This window comes from Rhinolophus sinicus, chromosome 8, assembly GCF_057876585.1.
Source record: "Rhinolophus sinicus isolate RSI-liver-muscle chromosome 8, RSI-T2T, whole genome shotgun sequence".
Lineage (NCBI taxonomy): Eukaryota > Metazoa > Chordata > Mammalia > Chiroptera > Rhinolophidae > Rhinolophus > Rhinolophus sinicus.
Genome location: NC_142508.1, coordinates 51,890,180 through 51,915,955, shown reverse-complemented (window position 1 = coordinate 51,915,955; position 25,776 = coordinate 51,890,180). Strand labels below are relative to the sequence as shown.

Below are 25,776 nucleotides of genomic sequence, written 5' to 3'. Positions count from 1 at the left end.
CAGACTGGGCCCTGCTGTGGGTCACATGCTGCTCTGGGCCCTGGAGACAGAGCAGTCAAAACCCCAGACAGTCCAAACCCCGTCCCCCAGAGCGGGCATTCCCGGCCTTCCCTCGGGTGACATGGGGAGTTGCTTTGACAAGAGGTCAGACGGACTTCCCCTGCGACCTGGCTCTGCCCTTTTCCAGCTGCAGGACAGTGGTGTCCCATGTTAGCTACTCAATGCAACACCTGGGAAGTTTCAAAAAATACTGATGGGCGACACCCCCCAAAGGGGCCCAATGTCACTACTCTACCATCAGGACTTTTTAAAAGCTCCCAGGGGAATCTCACAGCCAGGGCTGGGAAGCCCCAAACTAGGGTGACTGGGAACATGTGGCCTTACTCTATGAGCCTCGGTTTCCTTGGGATATCAATTATGTAGGAGTGAAATACGTGGTATGGGGCGTGTGGCTGCCAAGCATGGAAGAAATGACTGACAGGAGCCATCTGAACAGGGGCTGCGGAGGCGGCAAAAGGTGAGGACCTCTTCCCACTGAGACCAGCTAGCCCTTCTCAAGCATCCCTGTGTCTGGGCTGAGCCTGCCATTTTCACTCCTGCATTAATCCTCATGCCACCCTCAAGCTGAATACTAGGATCACGGCCATTCTGCAGATGAGAAAACCAAGGTTTGGAAAAGGGAGGCCCCAAAATAAGCAGAGGCCAGGTAGCTCCAGGACCACATGCCTACCTCACCCCTTCTGGAATCAGCCACCCTTTTTCATCCTTCAGAAGCCCTAAGCCACACAAGCCTCTGTTCAGGATGCCCCACGTCCCTGAGGACAGGTCCCCACTCCCTATGCCAGCTCTCAGCAACCCCCAGGCCATCACCCAAAGGCCAGAGCGGCTGGAGCCAAGAGCAGGTGCTTCCCTCTGGCAGACAGCACAGTTCCAGGGCGCCCTCTGCTGGTTCTTTTAAAAATGGCACTCAAGCTGGCACCCTGGTGCCACCTCTGGGACCTGGCCTGGAACCGCGTCCCTAGGATGGCATCCACTCTCCCCCAAAACACCATCACACACAGTGACCCTGCTTGACCCACAATGCAGCAGGAAGCCAGGACATACACCTGAGCTTCAAGCTACCTGGGCAGTGGCTCCAACTCTTTGGACCTCCTTTTCTCACCTGCAGAATAGGGGTGAATAACACTCTGCACCTTCAGTGGGTGCTGAGGGGATTAAGAACCATGCTGAGGTCCTCATTCCTGCCAAGGTGGGCGCCATCATTATGTGCATTTTGCAGGTAAGAAAACCACAGAACTGGCCTTGCAGCGCACGCTCAATAACCATAAGCTGTTAATAGCAGCATGAGATTCCAATCTTAGCACTTATTTATTGATTCTGCCAATGCTGGGCACCTCCTGGGTGCCATCCACTACCTGAGTTCAGTAGGTGGGGGCCTTGTCCCACCCTTACAGTCCCAGAATTGGAATGGGAGCTAAATGCAGTTTGTGGAGTGACTGACAAAATATTCTTGGTTCCAACTTAACACTCCAGACAGTTTTCCTTATTGGATTAGAATGGCCACAGGCTCAGGAAGAAAGAAAAATTGAGTCCAATTTTCAGTTCTCCCACTTCCTGGCTGTGACTTTGCCTCACTTGGCCCCAGCTTTCTCACCTGCAGAGTGAGTCTGCTGCTCCCTTCCCTTGCAGCACAGGTATAAATCCCCCAGCACAGAGCCAGGCCCAGGGAAGGTGCTCAAAAGGCACTTCTTATGCACCTATGTGCTAGGCACTGTTCCAGGTGCTGGGGACACAGCAGAGAACAAAATCGTCTCAACTTGTTCTTCCTCCTCCCCCACACTTCGCTGCCTTCTACTTCCAGGCTCCAGCAGCAGAATTGGGACCCTGAAGATTTCAGGGTCGGCTAGAAAAAAACAGGGAGGGTCCCCTGTGGTCCAAGCCACTGTGGGGAGGGGCCCACGCTACTGAGCTATGAGAATGGTACTTTCAGGAAGCCAGGGGCTGGGAATTCATCACTCTTTCTCATAAGGAGGCTAACAGTGTGAAAAATCATCCTTCCATGAGACACAGAGGAGTCAGGGGCCTTGCCCAGGGTCACACAGGATTTGATGCTAAGTCTGGCCTTCCTGGGGCCAGGATGCAAATAAATACCTCCCAGAGCCTGGGTCAGTGATAGGAGGAGCAAGGAGCAGATGATGGCAGGAGTAGTGGGAATCAGAAAAGGCCTCCCAGAGGGGGCCAGTCCGAGAGCAGCAGGAGGGATGGAGCAGAGGGTACTCGGGTCAGCCACAGCATACACCAAGGCCCTGGGGCAGGGACACGGGCACAGAGGCTGGCATTAATTCCTCAGAGATGACTGGGCATCTGGATTTAGTGCAGGACTTTAAAAAACAAACCAACAAAGGCCTCTGAGGGCTTCAGATGCACTTAATCTTTTTTTTTTTTAATTCCAATTAAGGGGAAAGCCTTGCATTATTATGGATGAGCCTAGGGCAGCTCGGTGGTTTTACCTTCTCGAGGCAGCAGGCCCAATGGAGATGGCAATGGCTGTTTTAAATCTCTTTTTAATTAAGGAAAAAGCTCCGGCTTGCATCAGGGATGAGCTGCTGGAGAACCTGGGAGGAGGAGCCAGAGAGACGCTCCCGCACAGCAAGTGGGGGATGTGCCCCCTCCCCTGACTGTCCAGCACCTGCCTTCCTGCCTCCGAGCAGGGACTCTGACAGTCCCTCTCCCCCACCAGCCCTCGCCCAGTTCTGGCAGACTGTCCCTACTCCTCCCTGCATCAGCCCCTCTGGGGAGGCTCCTTGGGGATCTCAGCCACGGAGGGTGGAGGTACAGTGTGGTGAGCTCGGCTACGACAGCAGTGTAACCTTGGGCAAGTGGTCCTCCTCCTGGCCCCAGTCTACTCATCTCTAAAATGGACACAAGAGGATAACTGTGAGAACAGAAGTCAAAGAACATAAGCAAAGTACTTGGCACCCACCTGGCCTGTGGGAAATGCTTGATGTATGTAGCTCAGGGTTCCTCACTGTGGACGTTTGGGGCTAGATCCTTGTGGTGGGGCTGTACTGCGCATTGTAGGGTGTTTAGAAACACCCCTGGCCTCTAGATGCTGTAGCACTTTCCAGTTGTGACAATAAAAAAATGTCTCTGGACACTGTGGGGTGTGTCTTGGGGGATGGGGTGGCCAGATAAAGTCCAGGACAATTTTTTTTTATTGTTAGTATACTAAAAAGTATGTCCCGTGCAATATTTGGGACATGCTTATACTAGACAATTATTCCTTATTTATCTGAAATTCAAATGTCACTGGGCATCCTGTGTTATGGTTTTTTCCTCCTAAATCTGACAACTCCACTGGTTGGGGGGATGGGTAACCAGTCATAGCAGTTGCTGATCTCAACAAGAGCTCAGCATTTCAGCGTGGGGCCCAAGAGCTGTTGTTTTCTCTGTCCCCAAGAGGCCCCACTGCACACCTGCATGGCTGGAGCTATGGGAAGGGGCTGCCGGATGGCCTGAGCCAGAGCAGTTGGTATCCTCAGTCTGCCTTCACCAGCTGTGTGGACTGAGTGAGTTTCTTCCCCCCTTTGAGCCTGTTTCCTTAGGGATCTAGGGCTCAGAAGGCCTATTATGGGGGCGACACTCGGTTGGCCCCTTGCCGGAACATTCTAACTTTCACCCTAGATCATCACTGTAACCTGCAAGGCTCTCATAAGGACGTGTGACGTTAAATTGAAGTGTTTGGGGCAGCCCAGCCAATAGCAGGGGCTTAGCAGGGCCATGTCATTAGGACTGTTATCACTGCTATTAAAGAGGCAATAAGTCAAGGAGACTCCAGTGCTAGGGTTCTCCCCCTAGTCTCAGCCCTGCCCAAGGTTATGCTCCCTCTGGGGACAGCCTTTCCCCTATGTCCAATAGATGGGTGGGAAGAAGGCCTGTCCCTCTTGAACTGGGATAACTGTAGGGCCAATCCTGGCTCCAGAGAACCCGTGGTGGCCTAACTGCAACGCTTGGAAGCCCAGCCACCCTAGGTAGCAGGCAGTGAGGCCATGTCTGTCCTGCCACCTGGGACTGGCCCAGGACAGTTATCAGTTTGTGTGCTGGACTCCTGGCCAAGTTAGTGACCTCTCAGGGTAGGTACCAGGATCATACTGCTTTGGCCATGGAGGGCCTGGCCCATAGCCATAAACAAAATGTCAAAAACACTTCAAAAGGGCGGAAATAATACGGGCACATCATAGGAACTACAGGAGCTCCAGTGGCGATGTTCACATCCCCACCACATCCCAGGCCCCGTTCTCAGCTCCTGATGTATCTTCTTCCATCCCAACAACTGCCCTGCCCCAGGCAGGGTATAACTATGTCCGTTTTATAGTTAAAAACAAGAAGCACCCATTCAGGGAGTTGAAGACCCTCAGCCATGTCACATGGGATTTGGACCTGTGGGACCAGTCCCTTAGCTTCGCGCCTGTCAGTCTCGGGCACCAAGAGGCTTGCAAGCCAGGAGGCAGAAGGATGGGGGAGGGGGAAGATCAGAGATAGACAAGGGTACAGCGCTGCCATGCTCAGAGTTACCTCTGCACCCCGACCCCGGCCTCTGCACCTCTACCCCGGCCTCTGCACTCCTACTCTGGCTTCTGAAGGCTCCTTGGAGGGAGCCTTCACACCCCAACGAGGGAGAAAGGCAATTCCTTGGGCCCAGGAGAAGCAGGCTGCTTAGCCTCCCAGCCATGTTCCGGCAGCTAATTATTGGTTAGCATGGCTCTCACTCGGGAGTCCTCAGCAACACAAAGCCGAGGGGCCCCACCGTGGGCAGCGAGAACCACACAGTAAGTCCCATCACCTGCCTCCCCCCACTTCACCTCCCCTCCGTTCCGCCCACCCCCCATGGCCCTGCTCCTCCTTCCTCCCCCTCCCCAGAAGCTGACTCTTCATCCTTCATTCATTCCACAAACACTTCCAGAGCACCTTATCCATGCCAGGTTCGGAGGAACCTGCCAGGCAAGAGGAAGGGATGGGAATGGGGCATGTGTCTGGTGCCCAGTCACGTTCCCAAGGTCCTCTGGGCCCCAGCTTGGCCACATGCTAGCGGTGTGACCTTGGGCAGGGAGTTTTGCCACCTGATGTCTCCGTTTCCTCATCTGTCCACTGGGGATGACATGCAACTCTCCTCAATATGGGAGGACAGCGGAGACACCTGGCTGGTGAGCATGGACCTCCCTCCTGGGCTGAAGGAGTGATGGCACAGCTGCCCCCAGCCAGCTAGAGACAGGCCCTGGGAGAGTCTCCACCCTGAGATAAAGTCAAGAGATTGTTCATTCCGCAAACACTGATTGCGTCCCTACCGTGTGCTGACCCAGAGCTGGGTACAGGCTTCAGGGATGAGCAGGGCAGCTATGATTCCTGACTCCATGGAACTGGAGGGTAAGGGGAAGGTGAACGTTAATGGGAACTCTCACCTGAGTACTTACTGCGGCATGCTAGGACTGGTTCTAACCCAGGCATGGTCAGGGAATACATCTCCTCCCACCTGCTGTGACATTTGACTTCCACACGCAAGGCCCTCCCTCCTCCTTGGGGCAGAGCAGGTGCTGGAGGTTTAGCATAAAAAGACAGAGGCTAAGTAAGCCTCTTCTGTGAGCCAGGAGGCTGCCTACTGGGGAGAGAGGCAAATTAAGCACCCTTTCCTTTGGCATTTAAGAAAGGTTTGGATTACCTCCCACTCTGAGTGGGCTGGGGGTCTCCTCACAGCCCCTGTCCCCTAAGCAGAGATTTGTTCAGAAGGTTCCAGAAAGAGCCCTGGATATCTGGGTTCCCAGCCAAGTTAACTTGCCTTGAGCAGTCAGTGCACATCCCAGGCCCATCTGAAAAGCAAGGACACTGGACCTGGACAGTGGTTCTCACCCCAGGCTGCATAAAGCTTCTTAAATATGCCAAGCGCATCCCTACCCTGGGGAGTGGGCCAGACCTGCCCTTTTCTGAAAGCCTCCCATGGAATCCTGATGTGCAACAGAGGTGGAGGCCCTTGGTCTGCAGTGATTGTGGTACTTCCTGCTATTCTGAAAAGAAATTCTTGATACCACACCTCGGCTCCCACGGCTCTAACCTCAGCTCCTCCTGCTCGGCTTCCCCATTCCTGCCACACTTGCCTCCTCAATGCTCATCAGCTCACCAACCTTGTTCCTGCCTCAGGGTCTTTGCATCTGCTGTTCCCTCTGCCTGGCACACTGTTCCCTGCTTCCACGTAGCTGGCTCCACGATAGAGGACCTTGCCCACCTCATGTCCCTCTATTGCACAACTTTGTTTAATGCCCTTCACAGCTCTCACCGGAAAATCTACCAGACTGGGTTAGGTGTTCACACATTCATTTCTGTGTTTGCCATGGAGCTCTGTGATGTTCCCTGCCGTGTCCCTGGGCCTGGTACAGTACCTGGCATACAGCAGGTGCTCAATAACTGTTTGCCAAACAAATGAAAAGTTACACCAGAATACAGCTCTGGTCTGGGCTCTGTCCCCAGGGGAAGGGAATACCTACTGTGTGTCAGGCTCTATTCTAGTGGGTGCAGGGCAGGCATAGTAGACAGAGCCCCCTGGCAGTGGCGGGACCAGACAGAGAAGTTAGTGACCTCCCCCAGGGTCCCCACGGACAGGAAACTGCAGCCTATTTCACAAGAGGAAACACTAAAGCTCAATATATTAAGACACTGACCTTGGCCATTTTCTATTTACGGTGGATCCCACCACGTGACCTTCCCTTCAACATATCAAACCTCCACTCGCTCTGAAAACGACTCACAATGTATCAGTCAAATGAATGCCTTTCATCCCCTCCCTTTTCATGGAGCTCCCCATCCCCATTAAATCCCAACTCCCTGCCCACTCCCTGCTGCAGGTCTCTCCTCACCCACCTGCTATCCTTTCAAATCCACACACACACACACACACACACACACACACACACACACACACACACACACACACCGCTCCTGCTGCACTTCCCGCTGCTGCCAGGAACACCATCCGCTTCCCCACGCTTTCCCAGGCCAGCTCTTTCAGGCTTGGTTGCTTATTCAGTGACACCATCCCTACCCAGGGTGGGCCAGGCTGGCTTCCGTTCCCAGCACGCAGTAGTTAGTGGGGACGCAATCAACATTTGTGCCATGAACAATCTGGACCAACTCTGGACGGCAGCTAAGGGACAGCTGGAACTAAGTGTTCACATTAGAATGGGGCAGTACCGTGTGACTCTTTCAGTGTGACTTGGGGCTAGACTTGGGCCTCCAACACCAATTAGAAAAATGGGCAACATAACTGCCAGCCCCCACCTGCCTCCCGCCTGGGTCACAGGCCAAGTGGAAGAGAGACTCTGAGCCCCTGGGAAGAAAGCTGTGAGAACAGGCCTGGGTAGTCAGAGATCCCAGTGGCCTGGAGGAGCGGCTGTATGTGTCATTCTCAGTTCCCATCATCACCATCGTCCTGTACTCAGCCAAATGCCCACCCTGCAAAACACCTGACCACGCTCCTCAAAATGGTGTCAAAATATATCACAAAGACAAGGAACTTCCGAGAAACCGTCACGGCCCAGAGGAGCCTAAGGAGACACGATGACGAAACTCAAGGTAGGATCCTGGGACAGAACAAGAACACTAGTTAAAAACTGAGGAAATCTGAATAGCGTATGGACTTGGGTTAAAGTAACGTACCTGAATCAATTCAGTAATTGTAATGAATGTACCATATTAATATACGATGTTATCTATAGGGGAAAGTGGCTGGTGGGTTTATGGGAGCTCTGTACTGTCTTTGCAATTTTTCTATAAATCTAAAACTGTTCTAAAAAAGTAGTCTATTAAACAAATGAACCCACCACCAATCCAGGACAAAGTCTCCATCTCCTGGCCCTTTCCCGCCTGGCCCCAGGCTGCCCAGAAGGCCATTCGGCTGGGGCCAGCCCCGTCTCAGGAGCTGATACCCTCCAGAGAGACCCAGAGACCACACCAAGTCCCCGAGGGAGCACCAGTGGGAATCCTGCACCTCCAGTTTAATTTTCCCCTGGGAAGGTCCCCACACAGCTGGAGCTGCCACCAGAGTGGAAAGGTACAGAGGGTGGAGGTGGACAGGAAACCCTGTTCATTGGACATGGGCTTTAGTGCTCATCTTAGATATTCCTCAAAACCTGACTCAGGAGATGTTCCCATTCATCACTCCATTTTGCAGATGGGGAAACTGAGGCTCAGACATGTGAAGTGATTTGCACAAGGTTGCATTTAGTCAGGGGCAGAGTGGGACTTGAACTCGGATCTCTCTGACTCCAGAGCCACTTCACCAGTGGCTCTCAAACTTGAGCAGGTGCCAGAATCCCCCTAGGGTTTGTTCACAACCCCCCGAGCTTCTGACTCAGTAAACCCAGGGGGGTCCTGAGAATTCGCACGTCTCATTACTTTCCAGGTGAGGCTCACAGGGTGTAAGTCCGGGGAGCCCACTGAGACCTATGCAGCCCCACTGTGCTGTGTCATGGGCAGTGCCACCCCACTGCCGACCATGAGAGAACGGGCACAGGAACCAGGGAAACCACCACCTCTCCCTGCCATCTGCTGAGACAAGCCCCTCTTGAACAGTCATGTAACCTTGAGCCATGGAGAGCACCCTGTGCCTCAGTCTCCCCGTCTGTAGAGTTACCTATGCCATCCAGCTGTAGAAAGGATACAATGAGCGAACTGAGGACACACACTTAGGGAGCAGCGCCAGGTCCACAGGGACAGCCACCTAGCACGCACCAGCGTGTGCACAACAGGGCATGAGGGGGGCATTCTTGGACAGTGGGACATTCCCACACGTCACAGCCGCTATGGCCAGGCCCATGAGCAGAAGGACCCCACTTAAAGCACACGGCTGTCCCCTTTGGAAGCAGAAACAAGAGGGTTTCAGCCTAGCTGTCGTCCTCGCTCCACCGTCACTCTCTAGTGATCTGCCACCTTGGGCTGAGTCTGTATTGCCAGCCAGGAAAAGCACGTGCCTTCCCACACGCAGAAGGCTCAGAGGTGAAGTGACCTGTAGTGAGTTGAATAGAGATCCCCCCAAATTCAAAATTCACGGCCATTCAGAATCTCAGAACGTGACCTTATTTAGAAGAAAGGTCTTTGCAGATGTAATTAGTTAAGGAATCTTGCGATGAGATCGCCTTGGAGCTAAGACTGGTTCTAAGTCCAAAGATTGGTGTCTCTATAAGAGGAAGGACACAGAGACCCAGGGAGGAGGCCATGTGAAGATGGGGCAGAGACTGGGGTGATGCAGCCACAAGCCCAGGGACACCTGGACCCACCAGGAGCTGGAAGAGGCAGGAAGTCACCTCCCCAAGTGCTTTTAGAGGAAGCATGGACTTGTGACACCTTGACTTAGGACTTCTGGCCACCAAGAGTGTAACTGAATACATTTCTGTTGTTTCACACTCCCCTCAGTTTGTGGTCATTTGTTACAGTGGCCCCAGGACACTAAGACACCATCTCATAGGGTTAATGTGAAGATTTAACAAGCTCAAATGGATAAAATTTCTACAGTGGCGACTTTAAATGTCGAATTAAAATGTTTTCCTATAAAGAGGCTGCACAGGTGGTGGCTGAAGCCAAACTTCTGGGACCAGCCTGCCTGGGTTCAAATTCCACATGGGAACCAGCTGTGTGGCCCCAGGCAAAATGCACTGCCTCTCTGTGCCTCAGCTTCCTTATCTGGAAATCGGGAATCACAATAGTACCCACTTTGTGGTGGGTGGTGGGAGGAGGGATGGATGGGTCATCTGCATATAACACAGAGAACAGGGACTTGTCCAGGCTAAGCCTCCAATAAGAACCCACCATTTATATTCTAATTACTTGACCTGGATTTTGATTGCTGGAATTCATCCCAAAGAAATACTAATAATTTACAAAACCAGAAAGCAAAGATGTTCAAAATGGCATTATCTACAAAAGCAACAAGTTAGAAATCCAAAGACCAACTCTTGACAGAACCTGATACAGGTATTAAAGAACTGTGAAAATGATACCGCCGCAAGAAAGACAGCATTCACAACCCAAACATGAACTAAAACAGAAATAAAAGAGTGCACAGAACCACAGGTGCCAACACCGACGACCAGGGAAAACCATACCTGCTGGCAGCCAGGAAAGAGAAGACGCGTGGACAACTGAGGGTTATAGGCTACAAGGTATCCAGCACGCTGAGGTTTCCGTGACTGTGACATATCCCATACAGGAAAACTGAAAATAAGGGTCTGCAGAGGAGGAAGGTCTGGGGTGTTGGGACATCACGACTGGCGGGCCTGGGTTGTCTTGGTTTAGCACAGAGAGAAGGGTTCTGTGCCCTGCCCCCAGCCCCCGAGTCACACCGAAGCCCGTGTTGGCCAAAGCTGGGGGGGCGGGCTGGGGGAGAGCAGAGGTCTGGTAGCCCAGGGCCGGTGGGCCAGTCCCAGAGAGCTAGCAATGAAAAATGCATGAGCAAACCTGTTTGGAACTGCAGGCTCCCATTGCAGCACTTAGCTCCTCCAGGTCCCAGCCTGGAAGGAGGCCCTTTTAGAAGCTCCCAGCCCTAGGAGCACTCAGCCTGCTGCCCGGGCTTTCAGTCCTGGGTGGGGTGTGTGTGTGTGTGTGGGTAAACTCCCAGGGACTTTCAGCATCTGCATTTCCTGGGTCTCTCCCCAGGTTGAGCACCCAGCTTTGGGATGGAAGATAAGTGGTCCTAGAGGTCTCTCCAGGGGCTTGGGTTTATCTCTCAAAGATGTCTTGATACAACAGCCAAAGTGCGAAAGCAACCCAAATGTCCACTGACAGACGGATGAATAAACAAAATGTGTTCTACACACACAATGGAATATTATTCAGCTTTAAAGAGGAATGAAGCACTGACTCGTGCTACAACATGGATGGACCTTGAAGACATTTTACTGAGTGAAATAAGCCGGTCACAAAAAGGCAAATACTGGCCGATTTCACTTATGGAAGGTTCTCTAGAGTAGTCACATCCATAGAGACAGAAAGTAGAATGGCGGCTGCCAGGGGCAGGGTGGAGGGGACTAGGGAGTTAGTGTTTCATGGGGACAGTTTCAGTTTGGGAAGATGAAAAAGCTCTGGAGATGGATGGTGGTGATGGTTGCACAACAATGTGAGTGTACTTAATCCCACAGAACTGTACATTTAGAGATAGTTCAAATGGTAAATTTTATGTTTTGTGTATTTTACCACAATAAAAAGCAAAACAAAAAGCTTGTCCTGACCACCTACTCTGTGCAGGGCACCGGGGAGACAGACTCACAGGGAAGTCTAGGGAAGAGAGTTCTAGGGCTCTAAGGTCTGGTCTTTGGACCCAACCGCTGGACCTCCACCTACCATGGGTGGTTACTCAACACTTCCCTTAATTCCTTGGTGGGCTCAGCCTGGAGCTTCAGAGGGACCTGCCTCTAGAGGGATGTAGGTTGTCTATGTCTCTCCAGCATCCCATCCCCACCTGGCTAACAACATCCTGATTTTCTCCAGCAAAACCACTGCTCCTCATTTGTATGCAGTCTTAGAGGAGCAGTCCACCAAGATGCTACACGCTCCAGTGAGGGGCAGGCATAAGCCCTGAGCTGGACCAATCAGATGCTCTCCTGGAGTTCATTCATCTCAGCTGTGGGACCTGAACGATGGTCCTTCATCCTGGCCTGACCTTCCCATGCCTCCTGACTTCCTGTGGTGGGGGGATGGAGCCAGGAGCAGGCCTCAGACATCCAGGAGGAGAGTCAGGGCTGGTGGGCATGCTGCATGAGGGCGAGGGGCCATCCAGGGCGACTCCCAGATTTCAGGGTGGGGAGATGTGGGGTGGGAGGATTTGTCATGAAACAATGGGCCTTGAGGGGAGGCCTCTGTATAGGCCATATTGGTCTGGGTGATCCAGATGCTAGATAGAAAGGTCAAGAGCACAGGACAGAGATGTGGGCTGACTCTGCCAACACCCCCAACAGCTCTCAGTGACTCTGTGTCCTTCTAGAACATTCTCCCTCTGGCCTTTCTCCTCTCCCAGCCCGCCTTCCCTAGGCCCCGGCAGGCCGGACCTCCTATCTTGGCGATAACAGGCGGGGAGGAGAGCAAACACACCGAGCGTGCCTGGCACCTACGTGTGGACCTCTTACTCCCTTACTCTCCGCTGCCCAGGATTAATGCCTCCGAGGGGGAAACTGAGACCCAAGGGACGCTGTGACTTTCCCACATCAAGCTTCCAGTGAACAGGGAAGCCTGGAGGGGCCCTCAGAGTCAGAGCAAGCATTTATAGGCACCTACTGTGTACAGCTGCTGCCTTAAGTCGGGGAGCGCCCCCCCCCTCCAGGGTAGCAACACTAGGGTCTCAGGGTCTATGCTCACACCCTCTCCAGCCTCATTCCTTCCCCCCTCCCCTCCCCTCCCCCCACCTAAGAGCTAGTGGGGAAGAGCCACCCGCCTTACCTTTCAGACAGGACAGCTTAAGCCCCATGTTGGCGCCTCTGTGGGCCTGTGGAGAGAGGAGAGGCTTGTTTGTATTGGCCACGTGTGGCCAGGCCCCCACCCCCGGGCCCTGATGGGTGCACAACAGGAAGCAGTGGGGAGAGAAACCACGGTCTCCAGGTCCCGGTGCCTGCTGACTACATCTGGGCTGCATTTGCTCAAAGCTGAGTCTGTGCTGGCGGAAAAAACTTTCAGGCGCCTCAAAGCTAAATATACTGGAGGCCGGCTGCGGTCGACGGGTAAAGTGAAGGTGAGGGCGTGGTCGGGGGCTGACGAAGCGGAACCCACACCATTTGGCCTTTCCTTTTAGGGGCCAGTGGCTGACTTCACAATGTGAAGACCCTCAGGCCAGGCTGCGGGGGGGAGGGTGCTCGTTTTTTTTTTAAAGTGCTGATTCTTTGGAGATCTAACAGATTAAGGTAAAAGGGGTGCAGAGTCCCCAGTCTGTAGGCGTTAAAATGGTCTCAGCCAGTGTTCCCATGATCTTCCTGCAATGGGATGCATCCTTAGCGTTCTGAGTAATCAAGGAATAAAATAGAGGCAGCAGTTGATGGTGCTTGAGCATCAGCATGCTCTTGACACTCTATCCTCAGCAACAACCCTGTGGGGTGCTATTACTGTCCCCATTTTACAGATGTGGAAATCAAGGCTCACAGAGGTGGCATCGCCTGTCTGAGGCCAGTCAGCTTACTATGAGCGGCGCTGGGATTTGAACAGGGGATTCACCTGACCCACAGCTGGGGCCCACCCCACAAGGGCTTTTGAGGCTCTGCAGGTCTTCCTGGGAAGGGCAGGCTCTTGTGTCCACTTTGGAGGGCTCCCTGAGTCTTTGAGAGGCTGATGGAGGGGAGCTCAACCCCTCATCTGCAGGGAGCCTCCTGTGTGCTGTACTGATGAGGGGAGAGAGGTGGAAGGGGGCTATGAGAGTGCCCCAGCCCTGCCCTCTGAAATGCACGGTCTGCTTCTCCTACGTGGAGGCTGGGATCTAAGGCAGGTGACGTTGATGGGCAACTCTGGCTTTGCCAACCATTCTTGGATGCTCCCCACCCTTCCTGACTCCCTCATTCCCTGGGATCAGACCTCCCAACCTCCCCACCCCATCCACATTCCCCATACATTCCTCAGCCTGGCATCTGATGTCAAAAAGGACCCCACACAGGTAGATACAAGGCTAAATGGGGTGCCACACCTGAATCTAGGTTGTTGAGACTAGTGGGGGAGACAGACAAGCCAACCGGCCCTGACAGAGGCATATGAGCCCAGGGGAAGCAGTGTGAGGCCAGGAGGTCAGAGGAGGGCTCCTGCCCTACCTGGGAGGTCTGGGGACCATGTCCCTAAAGATAGGCAGGAACGAGCCAAGCAGGGAACAGCCTTTCAGGCCCCAGGAATAGAATGTGCAAACATCCAGAGGACAAGAAGGGCATGGTCCCTGGGAGGAACCAGAGGGTGGGAGGTTGTGGCAGGAATAGGCCTTGGCGAGGAAAAGACAAGCTAGATCTTGGGGGCTTCAGGGTTCCAGGTTGTTCCGAGGGCACCGAGCAACAAGTCTGCACTCTAGAAGGCTGTGCAGGCTGGGGGCCAGCTAGGAAACAGCAGGGTCCCCCAGGTCTTCGCCACACGGGCTGTGCTGCTGGACCAATAACCTCAGCCACCCCAGGAGCTTGTTAGCAACGCCAGCATCTCAGACCCACCCAGACACACTGAGCCAGAATCAGTATTTCAACAAGGCTCCCTGGGATCTGTGAACTCGTTAACGTCAGAGAAGCTCTACTCTGGGCCAGAAATGGTGGAGCATGAACTTCAAAGATGGTGGGGCAGTGGGAGGGAGAAGCAGCTGAAGTCCAGGTGACACACAGGCTTGGGAAATGGTGGGACCCCAGGAGGGGCCCGTTTGGAGGAGGGGCCAGGATAAAGGCTTTAATTTTAGTTAGGTTGGATATGTGGGGTGGGTAGGAGGTGGACTGGAGACGTGCACTAGGAGATAGATTGCGGGTGGGGGGGAACTGAGGAAGAGGGGAGAAAGTGGGGAAGAGACCATAAGCAAGTGAGAAAGAGGAAGATACTGAGAGAGGACAGGAGAGAGAAACAGACAGACACTCATGGGAACAGACTCAGGACAGCTCTGTATTAGGTTGGTGCAAAAGTCATTGCGGTTTAAACAGTTAAAAATAATTGCAAAAACTTCAATGACTTTTGCACCAACCTAATATAAAAGGAAGTGTTCCCACATAGGAGCCGGCCCTGGAGCAGTAGCTGTCCAAGCTAGGACCAGAGCCTGGCTCGGCCACGTGGCTGTAGGCAGATTCCTTAGCCATCCTAGACGTCACTTTCATCCCCTTTAAAGTGGGGACAATGCATTCACAGCCTCATCAAGTAGCCGCAAGGACTGAATGTCGGGAGGTGATAGCTGTAAAAGGGCTTCACTCTGTGCTGGGCACACAGCAGAAATCAAAGAAAGAAGTATCAGCTGCTATTCTTTAGGACTGCGACAGAGGGAAGGGAGGTAGGGGTCTCCAGCGGAGCCTTTGCCCCAGGGCTTTGCTCCTCGGACTGTGGTCAGGACCAGCAGGGAGCTTGTGAGAAGTGCAGGCTCTCAGGCCCCACCCCACCTATAGGATCAGGAGCTACATTTCAACAAGACCCAGGGGATGCTCATTACCGATGGAGAAGCGCTCAGCACTGCATCTTCCCAGCACAACAGAATTGCCTGGATACTTTTATAAAATACCAATGCCTGGGTCCCACCCCAGAAATTCCAGGGTAATTGGCCTGGGGTGTGGCCTGGCACTGGGATTTTTAAAAGCTCCCCAAGAGAGTCTAATGTGCAGAATGAGGTGTTAAGGAGAGTGTATCCTTCTTCAGGTGAAGAGGAGGGGCTGGGGCTGGAGAAAAAGAGAGCCCAAGACCAGGCCTAGGGGAACAGCGGACGCCTTTTTGGTCATTCACTGTGTGTCCAGCATGGGGCAGAACCCCTTGACAGAGATTCACGATCAGTTAGTCCTCACAACAGCCCAGTGAGGTTGAGACCATTCCCATACTCACTTCACAGATGAGGAAACTGAGGTACAGAGAGTTTAGTTAACTTGCACAGATCATATGGGCAGCAAGTGGCAGGGTCAGGATTCAAACCTAACACTTTGGACTCAAGAGCCCATGCTTTCCAACACAGAGCTTTTGCGTGGGTGGCGGCACTTAACTTTACATCTGTCTCTCTCCCCAACCCTCTCCAGGCTGGGTCTCCAGCCCCATGGGACCCCGTAGCCCTGATCATCAACAAACACAGGACCCCACCCCCCATGGCTACTGTAACAAAGACACTTCACATCACAGCCTGTCATGCGGGAGACCCTGCTCGCTGCGCCATTTGTCGTGCGGGGAGGCCTGCAGGGTCTCTGGTCCCGCTCCCCATACAAGAACGCAGGATATGGTGAGGCCAAAAAGGAACACCCACGGAGCCATAGGTAGGGGAGTCATACCACTATATTCTCTCTGGCGGCACTATACTCTCACTGGAGGCTGGATACACACTGTCCGCAAACCGCCATCCACGCTTGCCAGCCCAGCCGCCATCTTCTTGCTAGCCCCATCCTTCTTCTCTCCTTCTCTCCCTTCCTTAGCCACAGCAGTTATATTGTGGCCAATGGCTCACTGGTTACAGCTGACGGCCAACTAGCCACAGCTGATGGCCATCCAATCACAGTTGATGGCCATTTACTACCTGAGCCAGCACCTGTCTATGTGAGGCCGAGAGCCTGGAAACTACTCTCTGGGGCTCCGCCCCCACACTCCACCCCTACAGGCTCTCGCCTCACAATCTACGCGACAAGCGTCTTCCGCGAGGGGACCTGTGCGAGGAGCCTGGGGGTGAATGCAATATCCTGGACACAGCCAGGCTCTCTGGGCACAGCCAGGGTTTCTCAGGGCACCACCAGTGCTTCTGGGCACGGCCAGACTTCCTGGACTTCTTAGGGTACCACCTGTCTTCCCGGACACAGCCAGGGTTTCTCAGGGCACCACCAGTACTCCTGGGCACTGCCAGACTTCCTGGACTTCTTAGGGTACCACCTGTCTTCCCGGACACAGCCAGGGTTTCTCAGGGCACCACCAGTACTCCTGGGCACAGCCAGACTTCCTGGACTTCTTAGGGTACCACTAGTTTCCCCGGGCACAGCCAGGGTTTCTCAGGGCACCACCAGTACTCCTGGGCACTGCCAGACTTCCTGGACTTCTTAGGGTACCACCTGTCTTCCCGGACACAGCCAGGGTTTCTCAGGGCACCACCAGTACTCCTGGGCACAGCCAGACTTCCTGGACTTCTTAGGGTACCACTAGTTTCCCCGGGCACAGCTAGGATTTCTCAGGGCACTGCCACTTTCTCTGGGAACAGCCACACTTCCTGGACACAGCCAGGGCTTCTCAGGGCACCACCACTCTCTGTGGGCACAGCCACACTTCCTGGACACAGCCAGGGCTCTCAGGGCACCGCCACTCTCTCTGGGAACAGCCCGACTTCCTGGGCACAGCCAGGGTACCTTCAGGGCTCTACTACTCTCTCTGGGAACAGCCCGACTTCCTGGGCACAGCCAGGGTATCTTCAGGGCTCAGCCAGACCTCTCAGCGCACTGCCACTCTCTCTGTGCCTCTCAGGGTACCCTGCTGGAACAACAGCGACTCACAATCAAGGTGCTTACATATTCTCAATGGCGGCCAGTCAAGAGACAAAAGCAAATATCCCCCAGTTCCACTAACAACAGTTCCCAAACAAACAGTCAAGCGGTCCATTAAATTAGGGATGGAAGGCAATTCCCCATAGTCCATAGTCATTCACCAGGACTGTCCTGGGGGTGAGGGACGACCTTGACCTCACCCTTATCTCCCACGGAGGACTCAGCAAGCGTTACCTCCTGGGACTATAAGTCCTGCATCCAGGCTGCCTGAGCAGGAACTTCCCCGGCCCACAGGGCTGCAACGACCTTCGCTTTCTCCGGCCTGTACTGGTTGGGGAACCGTCCACATCTTTCCACCTCTCCACGGGGCTCCATCTCTGCAGCAGCTGCATGGCTTTTCCTGTGCTGGTGGGAGAACCGTCCACGTCCTCCCACCCCTCCACGGGGGTCCAGCTCTCCGGCAGCTGCTCCTCCTGGTCTTCCTGAGACTGAGTGTTCATACGCACAAACTGCTCCACCGCCCTTCGGGGAGCTTTGGCCGGCACCATACCCTGCTCGCTGCGCCATGTGTCATGCGGGAGACCCTGCTCGCTGCGCCATTTGTCGTGCGGGGAGGCCTGCAGGGTCTCTGGTCCCGCTCCCCATACAAGAACGCAGGATATGGTGAGGCCAAAAAGGAACACCCACGGAGCCATAGGTAGGGGAGTCATACCACTATATTCTCTCTGGCGGCACTATACTCTCACTGGAGGCTGGATACACACTGTCCGCAAACCGCCATCCACGCTTGCCAGCCCAGCCGCCATCTTCTTGCTAGCCCCATCCTTCTTCTCTCCTTCTCTCCCTTCCTTAGCCACAGCAGTTATATTGTGGCCAATGGCTCACTGGTTACAGCTGACGGCCAACTAGCCACAGCTGATGGCCATCCAATCACAGTTGATGGCCATTTACTACCTGAGCCAGCACCTGTCTATGTGAGGCCGAGAGCCTGGAAACTACTCTCTGGGGCTCCGCCCCCACACAGCCCTACACACATGTTGTGCACAGCACACTCCAATTTTATAGTCTCTTCTCTTCTCTTCCTTGTTAAGTTTGGTCACAGTCCACCCAAGAGATTTTATAACACATCCGATCCCAGGGTCTGAATAACAATTTATGCTGAAGTCCTCACAGATGAAGCGAGGTCAGGACTTCGCTGTAAACTACTCCAGAAAAAAACCAACAACAGTGGGGCTGGCGCAGGGCAGATATACAATGAGGGCAGGTGGCTGCTGTCTGCTGTGGAAGCTGGGAGATGGGAGTTCATTACATACTTGTGTGTTTGAAAAATAATAAAACAGTCAAAGGAAAGACAACTGTCTACCAGATGACAGGATGAGGCCAGTGTTCCGTTTTCTGATTTTGATCACTGTACCGTGTTCTGTAAGAGGGTCCTTACTTTTAGGAAACGCACACTGAAGTATTTGGGGTCAAGGTCATCATTTCTGCAACTTAATTTTCAAGTAGTTCAGCCAGAAAATCATAACATGTTCACGTATGTACAGAGAAAGCCGATGAAGCTAAATGATTGTATCTGGTGAGGGATGTACAGGAACGCTCCATGTTCTTGCAACTTTTCTGTAAGTCAGCTTCAGCCTATTTCAGGAGAAGCAGACGAAGGAAAGAGAAGCAGACAGAGACAGAGCAACTCAATAGATCACCTCTCCTCTGTGCCCAACACCACAGCCTCCCAGCAATCACGCACAGGGTGTGGTTTTATACATCAGATCCAGTTTTCCTAGAACCTCTCCAATATGGTTGGAGGTGTGTTCCAAGGACCAGGGCTCTGGCCCAGGGAAGGCTCTGTGTTATGCTGTGCCAGGACCACCACCTCCCAGAAAGGCTGTGCTCAATTGACAGGTTTTGTTCCCCAAAGCTGTCTTGTAACTTTAAAAATACCTATCTCAAAACACTCAGGGAAGGAAGGGAAGAAAGATAAGAGGGAAGAAGGGAGGGAAGGAAGGAGGGAGGAAGAAAACCAAACAAGAAGATGAGGACCCAGGAATGGCCCCAGCCTGGATTCAGGGGACACTGGGGGACAAGAAGCGGTACTAGGGTCAGGCAAATGTCCCATTAAGGGGTCATATCTATGTGTAGCATAGACATGTCTATTTCAGTTTCTGAAATTCCCAAATGGAGAGTTGACGGCAAACCAACTTTTCTTATCGCAAAAAATGTTACTATAATGCTGTCACTGGGCTGCTCCTCCTCACAAGGACAAAACTAAGGCAGTGGTCTGAGGAGTGGCTGAGAGAAGGAAGGAAGAACCAGAAATATGCAGGAGCTGTGTGACCTTAGGTAAGTCATTTCCCTCTCTGTGTCTGAGGTGCTGAAGTTCTGCCCCCCAGGCTCAGTGTTCTCACCTGTGGAGCAGACATCCTACCGCCAGCTTTTGGGACAGGGCCCGTGACACTCATCCTATCATCATTGTTGTCACGGTCACTGCGGTAATATCACTACCGAATACTCCTGTGAGGGCACTGCATCAGAAGATCTGCCAGGGGCACCCTCGCAATGTGGTCCCTGATCTGATCTGTCGTGTGGCCTGGGGTATTGGGAGGAAGCGCCCCCAGGGGCGATTTACTTGGGAGCGTGGACAGGCCTCATTCACTCCCCTTCCTTTGTGATCGGGGCTGCCAGGCAGAGGGCCAGCTCCCAGCTGTGTTTACGGGAGAGGACCCCCCCCCCCAGAAATAGGCTGTGATGTTTGGAAAGAAGAGGTGAAAGCTTGATTCTCCATCTTTCTGGATGGAAGCCAGGCTGACACCCAACTGTGAAGAGTGGGGCTCCTCTTCCCTTCAACAGCTGACAGATACCAAGCGAATGCTTTCAAGAAGCCAAGTCCTGGGCCGAGTTCCTTATCGACATGACTCCACTGAACCCTAACAACACCCTCAGAGAGAAACGTCACTGGAGTCCCCTTGTACAGATGAGGGAATGGAGCTCGGAGGGGTCACGTGCGAGTAAGCCACAGCTCTGGGAGGCTGAGCCTCAAAGCCCAGCCGTTCTCACTGCACACGTCGGAGTTCTCCACGCCCCCCGAGGTTCTGCACTGCTTGAAGTTGTTACAAAGACACCCAGTTTTGTAATTAGAAAATAAAGATCGAATGGGAGGCGGCCCCTTCGCTTGGCAAGATGGTAGGAGCACAGTCAGGTCCGTGAGCACTGTTAGTTTAGGTATAAATTCCTCTCTCTTTCACACATTTGCAGGAGTGTGAAAAACCTCCCTTTCATATTGAGTTGGGCTCTGTTTGTGTTCCCTTCAAAATATCAGATTGTTAATTATTTGCACAACAGCTTGGAGGAGAACAGGTTCTTTCTTGCACCCGGGCATAAAAATGTCTCTACCGCCAAAGGGCCACCAAGATCCTCTCTGGTGACAGAAAAGGACCATGATAAAAACTTCCTTCCTTCTGCAGGGGTGCTGCACGCCTCCTCTGAGCAGTGGTGAGACAGATGGGTATCTGTTGCTTTGCACACTACACAGCCCTCTCTAAAACCATGAACATCTCCAGGGGAAAGGACACACTTGGCCGAGTTGTCTGTTACCGTTTCCACAGCAGCCTTGAAGATAGGAGTCGTAAACTACTCGCCCACAGCAGTGAGTGCTTGCCAGCTCACCGCTGGAAGGTTTTCAATGCAAGAAAAGTAAACTCATGTTTTCTGCACAAAGTAAAAAGTAATTAAGATGTATCAGTGCCTGCGAGAGACACAAAAACCACTCACTGGCTGGGGGGACCCTTCTTTCAGAATTCTGGTGCAAGGTCTGCTGGTTCCCTTCAGTTACTCCTTTTGTGGATCATAAGTGTTGGTCTCCAGAGCGTGACATAAACCTTTCCGGAGTGAATCACAAATCTAGAGCTCGAAGTGGCTGTAGGTAAAAGGCTGCCAGATAAAACACAGGATGCCCAATTATTGCATGGGACATACTCATACTGAAAATTAGTCATCCTTTATCTGCAATGCAAATTTATCTGAGCGTTCTGTGTTTTTATTTGCTAAATCTGGCAACCCGACGCAGAGGTTGTCTTACTTCTAATACCTGGGGTTCCCAGACGAGGTCATGGAGGCCCCGAGAGGGAAAGTGAAAGGCAGGGTCAGGCTAGGAGTCTGATCTTGGTCTCTTTACAGCCACCTCCCAGATGAAATCAAAACAACCCCTTGGAGGTCATGACTCACCATGGCACCTCACCTTACTTCCTTAACAAAGACCTCATTTGAGGACCAAGGATGGGGCGGGAGTGAAGAATCACAGCTGAGGAATTTGACAGTTTGACTAGGCGGGTGGACCCACCAAACTAGATGGAATGGGGTTGCACTCCCTGCTGGGGCAGTCTGGGCAAGCTGTCTCTCTCTCAGAGCCTATTTCCCTCCTGCAAACACAGGGAAGAAGGTACTCAGGGGCTGACCATGCCGGGCTCCCAGGAGGCACACGGCAAATCTTGGTTTTCTTCCTTCTTTAGAAAAGGCATTTTCTTCTTGCCACAGGATTAGAATTCCTGCAATTCCAGCCAAAGGGACTGTGCTGGAAACAGATGCTACAAGCGTTAACATGTCTCCCATCCTGGTACACAGAGGGCAGACAGGGGCATCTTCCTGGCTTGAGCCTACAGACCTGCAGGAGGCTGTGAGCTCCTCTTGGGAGACAGGACAGCGGCAGGACCCACCGGGACTCACCAACAGCAAGTGAAAAAAGATGGGGATGGGGTAGGAGCAGGGTGCCCACTGAAATCCCCACCTGCTTCTCTGTCACCAGGCAGGGCTCTGGGCCGCCTGGGGTCCAGCCTTGGCCTCCCATTGATTGGCCAGGTGACTTGGAGCAAACTACTTGCCCACTGCTCCTCTCGGCCTCCCGTATGATCAAGCTCAATGCTTACGCTTTGTGCACCTTTCCAAGGTACCTGTCCATAGAAATGGTCATTTAAAAATAAAGGTATGCTATTAGAAGTCAAGTTAATGGTTAATTAACCACGGGCTTAATGTAAAAGCATGTAATTGTTTTTACCGCAGCCTTGAAGATAGGAGTTACAAACTACCAGCCCACAGCAGTGAGTGCTTGCCAGCTCATGCCCTGCAAAGATGAAAGTAAACTACTGTGTTCTTTGCACCAGATAAAAAGTAACTTCAATGTGGCAGTGCCTGTGGAAGACACAGAACGCGCCCCACTGGCTCAAGGGGAATCAAGGGTTCCTTGATTTTGGGGTTCCCTGATGTGTACATATTACTGTGTGCATATTATCTTAAAAATCTTTTAATGGGGGCGAGGGGCAGGTTGTACTTGGTGGTCTCAGGGGCCTGGCCTAGCCTCTGCTATATTCAATGGGAATTCACTGTGAGGACTAGGGGTTTAAGGCCTGGACTTGCCACTGTGCCCGTGACCTTAGGTCATTTTACCTTTACAAGCCTCTGTGTCCTCATCTGTAAAATGGGAATATAACAGTACTGGGTCAGAGGATGCAAAGAGAAAATGTGGGTGATTGGCACCAGCACGTAGTGCAGGGTCTGGCACACGAAACATTAAACATTAAATATCATCGTTCTCGTGTCCACTGAGGGGAGTTTCCGTTTGAAGTCTCCAGACGTGAGCTAAACCTGGGGCTCAGGGACCCCACCAGCAAGGGAAGGGCTTCCAGGGATAGGAGATTAGGAGGCAGAGTTTTCATCCTCCTTGGAGCTGGCAGAGGGATTAAGTCTTTCCTTAAATACACGGCCTCCCTCCCATCCAGAAGAAGGAGTGCCTAGGGGTGGGGACACAGAACCCAAGGCAGGTGTGGCCTGCACAGGTTAGAGGGTGCTTTCTAGAGTTAATCCAGCCCCAAACAGGGGCTTCCCCAGGACTTCTGTGAGCTGGACAGGAAACCCCAGAACCTGACAATCCAGGAGTGCCTTTGAGCCTCAGTCTCCTGATTCGTAAAATGGGATGTTTGTTCCACAAAGGCTGTACTACCTTCTACACTTGATCTTAGCCAAAAGGCCGAGAAGCGATTTGCACTACCTTCTAAGCGTCTTCTCCTGGCTGCCTTTCAACCCCTTTTCCTCCCTCTCCCTCAGTGATTCAGGGGTGCTCGGCCTGCACACTTTTCTCTCCATTCTATCAAGCCTAACGGCCAGGGGCCGTCTGAGAGAAGGCACTACTGCCGGGTACCCCGACCACCACGCGGCCCAGTGGAGCTGTGGGTCCCCCTCTTTGTAAAGAACGCCTCCCCTCAGTTCTGCTGAGCTCAGCGGGCCAGGAGAAGTCGCGCGTGCGTTCACACTGATCGCCCTTTTGCGGTTGCAAACCTGCTTTGATGCCCTGGGAGCGAAGGGGGCCCCTAAGTGAGGCGGTTCATAAATAATATATTTTTAAATACTCGATAGAGGGGAAATGGTTCCTCTCGTTGCCTCCTGCCCCCACCCCGGCCGGGCTCCTTTCCAGCTTTGAAGAATGGCGGTCTGCTCCCTTCCAAAGGAACTCGTGACAGCGCAGGGTATCAGGTGGAGAGTGGGGGGCCAGAGGTCCCATGCGCAGGGACACACCCCTACCCGCCGGGTGCAAGTTACAACATGGCCAGAGAGGGCCCAACTTTCCCCAAACCTGGGTCTCCGTAGAAAAGTCCGCGAGAAGTTGGGGGGACGCCCGGGCCCGTGAGGGACCCCTACCGCCCCTGAGTCCCCCTCCCCTCCCCGGAGCGCGCCCCTCCCGCCGCTGGAGCTTGCGGGGCGTGGACGCCGCTGAGCCGGGCTGCGGCTCTCGGGAAGAGCACCTTCTTGTGGAAGGGGTGGAGTGGGGTGGGTTGGGCATCGCGGTCCAGGCACCCGGGGGCGCGTGGCGGGGGACACTCACCGCTTCCTGGTGGGCTCACTGCGGAGCCGCGCCCAGGGCGCACAGGGCCCTCCCGGGCGTAGGTGGTGGCGGCGGCAGCCGGACTCTGGGGGCCGCGGCGACGAGCCTGCAAGAGAGAGCAGCGGGGGTCATGGCCCGGGCCGGGCAGTGCGCTGGGGCCGCTCCGCCCCGGCCGGCGCACCGTGCCACCGCCGCGCGCGCACGCCTCCCGCTGCCCCGGCCCCGGCCCCTCGGGGCGGTGCTGACTACAGCCCCGCCCTGCCCGCAGGCGCCGGATCGCACCCGCCGGGAGCCGGGGCGGTGCGGGGGCGGAGCAGGGCCCTCCTGCCGCCTTTCTGGGGAGAGTGCCCAGGGCGCGCCCGGGGCCCGCGCCACCGGCCTTCCCTTGACCACCTCAGTTTCCTCTTCCCCGGCCCGGGAGGAACCTGGGGAAAGTTTGGGCCGCGGTCCAGGGCGGCGGGGGGCTCTGCACCGCGCGCCCATCCCCGAGCCTGGGTGCCAAGCTCCCTGAAGCTGTGCATCGCAGCCCTGGGTGATGAAAATAAGGACCATCCATGCTTGAGTGCGCCCCACTGCCTGGCTGCATAGAAGGGAGGCAATACGTCCCCCATCTCGCCATCACCAGCCCCACACCCCTACATTGGGCCTTGGGGTCACACAAGCAGTGCGCCCCTTCCCCATCTTGTTGCTAGTGCTGTGGGGCTTCAGATGGTCCTCGTGATCAAAATGCGGCTTCCCTGTGTTAGGGTCTTGCCCTTCCGCTCTCTACACGTGCTTTCACACCCCACTTCTGTGAGGGGAACATGGGGGTGCAGGCCAAATGGGGGTGTTAGGACTTGTTTCTTGACCTTTGGACAGGCTTCAGGGTTTTGATACGTCCTAGCGGGGAGCAATTCCCCCGTCCCCTTGGTGTGAGTGCAGGGCCTTTTATGCATATGGGTTTCTTAGGAGGCGGCTCCCACTGTGAGGCGGCCTCTGCAGGCAGTATCCAGCTTGCCTGGAGGAACAAAAGCGATCCCCTACCACGTGTTTTTCCTGTCATTGTCACAAGCCTGTTGTACCAGCTCCATCTTACAAGCACCAGGTCTCCACACCAGGTGTTCTGCGTCCTTCTGGAGAATTAGAAGGGGAAACTGAGTCACACAGCAGGACAGTGACATTCCTTTGGTGAACACAGTCAAGAACTGAGTTGCAGGAAGTAGAGTCAGCATCCTAGCTGTGCTCTCCCCTTGAGTCATCCCTAAAGATGTTGCAATCTCTTTGTTCCCCTGCCCATATCAAGTCCAGAGTGACAGGCAGAAAATGTATCATGTCCTCCCTGAAGAGAAAGACAGAAGGGGGTAGGGATAGAGGCAGGATGTTCCTTCCACCTGTCCCCACTCCCACCCTTGGAGGGAAAGTGGGTTACTGAGGGTCCTGTGTCCTTTTGTCTCCTCTAAAAGTGGCAACGGAGGTGTGGGGGAAGCCTCTGGGGACGGTAGGCACAGCCGTCCCCATGCTTGTTCCAGAAGAGTGGAGAAGGACCATTTCTGAAGGCTGAGACGCCTTGAGCAGGATGAATGCTGGGCGCTGGTTGTGAGATCAGCCCATCTCTGCGCCCCGGTTTCCACACGGAGAAATAGGGACAACCGGGGTACCACAGTGAGCAGGACACCTATGCATGTGCCCTGATGTCACCACCTGCTCAGAACAGCCCTTTGAGGGAGAGACAGTTATTCTCTCCATTTTCCA

At 53.8% G+C, this 25,776-nt stretch overlaps 1 protein-coding gene across 2 annotated transcripts in view; it reads right to left on the bottom strand.

Moving 5' to 3' along the window:
* Positions 1–24,293, bottom strand: part of CLMB (calcimembrin) — a 31,504-nt gene extending 7,211 nt beyond the window's left edge. Inside the window, exons 1-2 of one of the 2 annotated variants that reach the window (XR_016022024.1) lie at positions 24,046–24,293; positions 12,475–12,520 (exon numbers count right to left, since the gene is read on the bottom strand). Coding sequence is in view for 1 of the 2 variants with exons in the window: in XM_088800205.1 (XP_088656331.1) it covers positions 12,475–12,502 (28 nt within the window). In the remaining variant the exon portion in view is untranslated. The remainder of the gene's footprint in view (positions 1–12,474; positions 12,521–24,045) is intronic. The other variant, XM_088800205.1, reaches the window with a different exon arrangement.
* Positions 24,294–25,776: the final 1,483 nt, after the last annotated feature.